Source organism: Pocillopora damicornis, chromosome 3 (assembly GCF_964200805.1).
Source record: "Pocillopora damicornis chromosome 3, jaPocDami1.2, whole genome shotgun sequence".
NCBI classification, from domain to species: Eukaryota; Metazoa; Cnidaria; class Anthozoa; order Scleractinia; family Pocilloporidae; genus Pocillopora; species Pocillopora damicornis.
In genome coordinates, this window is record NC_142672.1 from 6,216,848 (window position 1) to 6,221,472 (window position 4,625).

The 4,625-nt window shown below is 41.3% G+C and overlaps 1 protein-coding gene and 1 pseudogene across 2 annotated transcripts; both read right to left on the bottom strand.

Moving 5' to 3' along the window:
• Positions 1-147: 147 nt before the first annotated feature.
• Positions 148-1,694, bottom strand: LOC113670506 (ras-related protein Rab-38-like; annotated as a pseudogene). Its single transcript, XR_016184920.1, has one exon. The product of XR_016184920.1 is annotated as a ras-related protein Rab-38-like (transcript).
• A 604-nt stretch (positions 1,695-2,298) lies between these two features.
• LOC113670501 (ras-related protein Rab-32-like) lies at positions 2,299-4,084 on the bottom strand. The gene has a single exon (XM_027186657.2). The coding sequence runs from the start codon at positions 3,608-3,610 to the stop codon at positions 2,888-2,890; it is 723 nt and encodes a 240-aa protein (XP_027042458.2). The 5' UTR covers positions 3,611-4,084; the 3' UTR covers positions 2,299-2,887.
• Between the last annotated feature and the right edge of the window lie 541 nt (positions 4,085-4,625).

Consider the following 4,625-nt stretch of genomic DNA (forward strand, 5'->3'; position numbering starts at 1 on the left):
AAACTGTTTTAAGAACTTTGTCCCTCCCGCTGCGTTGTAGTTTCCATTTTTGCTGATAGCCTAATGCGCATTCGCTCGTTGAATGTCAGACCCATCAAATTTCTAAGCTCTCACTGTTTGGCATGCAATCTGTATCCGGGTTGATGTTATTTCAAATCTTTTCCTCTTGTTTAATGTGCAGCCTCCTGTCTCTGTACCGTACCACGAAAGGTGATCATTTAACAGAGAAGCGAACACTAGATTTTTAATCTAAGTGGTCGATCAATTCAATTAATAACTAAATTATTCCTGGATTATTTTTGCCAATGTTTTGATTGTCCCTAAGCTTCTTACTCAGACCATCTCCTAAATATTCACTACACAATTTTCACTCCCAGAAAGTCACCATTACAAAGGCGTCAACCCTGTCCGGCTCTCTCCCGTCCCATAGTATCCCCATTACCCCACCTATTAGTTTTAAAGATTTAAACTTTTCCCCACGGTTCAAAATTTCGTCACTTGCTTCCTATTATTATTTGTTATGATTTTCAAATGACGCGAATTTATTCACAACTGGTTCTCCAAAAAGCCAGGTAAAGCGGCCGGACGCATTTGTCTACATGCTGTTAACAGTCATTTTGTTTTTTTCGCTAGACCGGGAACTGTCACGTTCGTTTATCAAGCCATCCTTTAGTCGAGTTATACCGGTAGACGCGTGACCTTTTCGGAGCCCAGTACCTTCCACGGCCGCTTTTGTACTGCATGACAAAAAAAGTAGAAGACAGGGAACATCCTCAGTCTATACCGAGCTGATGAAAAGGCAGACATGGCAATAAATATTATTTGCAAAAAAAATTGAATTGTATTCTGATTCGCGTGATCTCATTACGATGATTAATGGTTCATAGTTCATGGTGTACGCATTTCACACTAAAACGGTCAGTTGCATTACATCGAGGTCTCTTCCTCTGTTTGCTCGCTCTGAAAGATTTCCTTCATAAGGCAGTTCACAGCTTGTCCAAAAACGCTCTTTCACCGGACACCCAATCGCGTGAAACGATCTCGAAATGACTCACAAGGCCGTGATTGTGGCAAAACTGATTCAATGCCAGTTCACTTTCAAATATCTTGCCAGCCCCAATCCATTGTGATAGCTCTTTTCCTAAGTTATCAGTAACAAATACACATGGAACAGACGGACAAACCTCCATTACCATCTTCCTCCATTTTACAGCTTCATTCAGCGAAGAAGGCCTTAGTGTTTCCCAGAAAACCAGCGCTCCATGGCAGTCCTTAAAGAGAATCCTCCGTAGGCTTGATACACGTCCTAGTTCACCTATCTCCAAGATTCGCAGTTTGATAAAGATCGGTTTCTCTACTTCATTTCTGAGCCATTTCATTCTCTTCAAATACTGATCTACGAAGAGAGCAGAAGGGCGAAGTCCTCGAACTGGAGGCGTTACTTGGAGGTAATCATTGATAAGAACACCCATATTTCCCACACCGCCGATACATAGGATTTTAACGATTTTGTTTCCTAGTCGATCGCTATCGATTTCGCGTTCTAAAAATTCTTCGTTCGTTGTAAATGTTTTCATCTCGACGTCTTTTCCCAGCCTCTTTAAACAGTTTTCGTTGCCCTCCTCTGGCAATTCATAATTCGAAGCTACACTGGACAGGGAGTTTGACTGCAGCATATTCACAGTTCAGAAACGACACTTGATAGAAATCGGTTTCTCTGTGTTGCCTCGTTGCCATCTGATTGTTTTCAAATAAAATTTTACTCCGATTAGTGGAGAACGATACGTTTGCACAGAAGGCCACACTTCGAGGTAATCATCTATGAAGACGCCTTTGGTACCCACTCCACCAGTGAAGCCACCGACACATACGATTTTTACGAGTAGTTCTTCATAGTTCGAAGCTACACTGGACAGAGAGTTTGACTGCAGAATATTCACAGTTCAGAAACGACACTTCCGGTTTCTTCGATTCTGAGACCGCCGTGTTTTCTCAGGGCTTCACAGAAGTAACTCAGCTTAGAGCGGTTTCCCCTTGAACACCAGCTGAAGATTGATCGCTAATGGTATAGAACATTGTTTTTTGGATGAATGAGAGAGGATAGTCTAAATATTCCAATGAAAGTTACAGTTAGAAACCTGAACGTCTCTGGTTTACCTCTGTTTTGTCGGAAGGGTGGGAGAGGGGTAGGGGTTATTACCAACTGGGAGTAAAAGTGATCGAGAAGTGAATAGGGGTTGATTTACAGAATACATCGCCTGTTACGGCACGGCTACAAAAATTCCTCTAGTATGACTGTTTTTGTTTCCATTCTTTATTTTCTCAGCTCCTCTATCTAGTGGCTTGCTAATCAAGCAGCGGTAAATCCCCATAGAGCAAATTATATGGCAAACTCGACGAAATTGTGAAATCAACGCTCGCGGCTATTAAATTCTCCCGTTGGTCATTTTGAGCGTCCCTTTCCAATGCATTCTAACTTCAAATGGTCTTGATTATTTGACTTGTTTGAGTGTTTAACATAATTAGAATTATTTTTCTAAGTTGCGTGACAACACCTGGAACACGTTCAAGCTTGATCTCCTACCGGAAACCGTTCTTTGGAAGAAACGTTGCGTGACATTCCGAGGAAACCCGTATTTGCGAGTTACGTGACAAAATAGCGTAAAATCACCAATTAGTAAATTGTAACGATATCTACAAACAAACTTCTTATGCTAAATTCTTGATGCATAGTCATTTAACACGTAACTTTGCAGTTGAGTCTGGTACACGTTTAATTAACAGTCTCTTTCGTAGCCCTTACTTAGTCTCGACACGAAACGCGGAGAGTTCGTTGAGATAAAACCTAACATCGGCTGCGAAGGACATCAGTCGCTGAATAATTGCGTTACACGCAAGATTGTTCTTCTTTCTTTTCGCTCTGCAAAATCCCGTCAAGAAGACAGTTCACAGCCTGTCCAAAAACACTCTTTTCACCGGACACCCAATCGCGTGCCGTGATCTCAAAATGATTTTCAAAGTTGTGATCTTTACAGAACTGATCCAGCGCTAGCTCGCTCTCAAATATCTTCCCCGGCCCAATCCAGTTTATTGAACTCGAGCAAGAGTCTGTCACATTGTCTGTGACAAGAACGCAAGGAATCGGAAGCGATATATCCTCCCTGATCTTCCTCCGCCATTGCAATGCTCCAGCAAGTGACGATGGGTTGTGAGGTCCCCAAAACACCATGGCTCCTTGACTGTGCTTAAAGAAGACCTTGGTCATGGCGGAGAAGCGTTCCATTTCAGCGATGTCACATAGTTGTACGACAATCGAATTGCGACTTGAATGTCTAAGCTTTTGCCATTCAACTTTCTTCAGATAAAAATCAATGCAAGTGAAAGGATGACATCTTACGGTGGGTTTAATTCCCAAGTAATCCTTAATAAAGATACCCTTGGTTCTCACACCACCTGTGTAATCACCTACGCAAATTATCTTCAAGGGATTCTGTTGAGTGTCTTCCTCCATGCTTTCTTCTTGCGACAGCGTGCGAAAATTTGCTTGAAATGTTTTAAGTTCCATATTTGAAGCTGGTTCGTTGATCTCATCTTGCTCTGGGGCGGCCATTTCAGCGTTGCATAATAACTACGACGCAGTCAGTTCAGGTGTAATCATTCTAGGATTTACTTTGTCTGGTTACTTTCAGCGAAATTTTTCCTTTGGTCGAACTTGCAGTTCTTGGAGATAAGAATCAAGGTTGATTGTAAAAAAGGGCAAAATGTCGTATGACTGATTCTCGAAACGCTCTCGATGCTAGGCTTGACGCAACCTGTTGCAATAAGATACTGGAATTATCTTGTCTATACTTGTCAATAATGGGTGAATAGCGGATAGTGATACAGTATTAAATTAGGACAAATAGGAAGAACGACTACAAAACAAACAGACTACAAACAATCTAAAGTGCAAAAGAGACATTAGCTAAACTAGACTCCTAAAAGTCATAAACCACATAAGGAAAAAGAAGAACTGCTTATAGTGCAGTCATTTCAGAACAAAATAGATTTACCACCCGCATATTTTGCCAAGATCAGCCCGAGACAAGCGTGACGTGACAGCCATCACACATTAATTTAGCTTTAATTTGGAATTAAGCGATCATGACCCCAATGAAATATAGCATCAGTACATTACGAAAAGAGATTGAACAATTTAAGAGCAAAGATTGTCTATAGAGTTCTAAGGTTTAGGGTGTTTTCTTTTTTTCTCGAAAGAACTGTTGCCAACTTATCTCGATTTTCTTCGCGCGGAACGATTCTCCAATACGGAAAACTCGCTTCACAATCGACAGTGTCCTTCTTGCCCTCCTTTAGGCTCGGCGCTCTGCTCATATGCTGCTGATTTTACAACAGCTCAGAAAAAAAAATGGTTATATTTCTGGTATCTATAAATGTTAATTTTAGTAATGCATGTGATCAACTGAACATTTCATTTGTATTTTCCAAATGCACTCTTCTGTTTTGTAAAGGGACTTAAACCAATATTTTCCTGGGGAACATACCCTCGGATCCCCTCTATAGTTCCTGTTAACGTTTCTTTCTTTGGAACCCCTCCCCCTCCCGCTCTGATGGTTCTTCTAAAA

Coding starts and splice junctions, on each gene's coding strand:
- LOC113670501 (XM_027186657.2), bottom strand. CDS start 3,610: ATGGCCGCCCCAGAGCAAGATGAGATCAACGAACCAGCTTCAAATATG.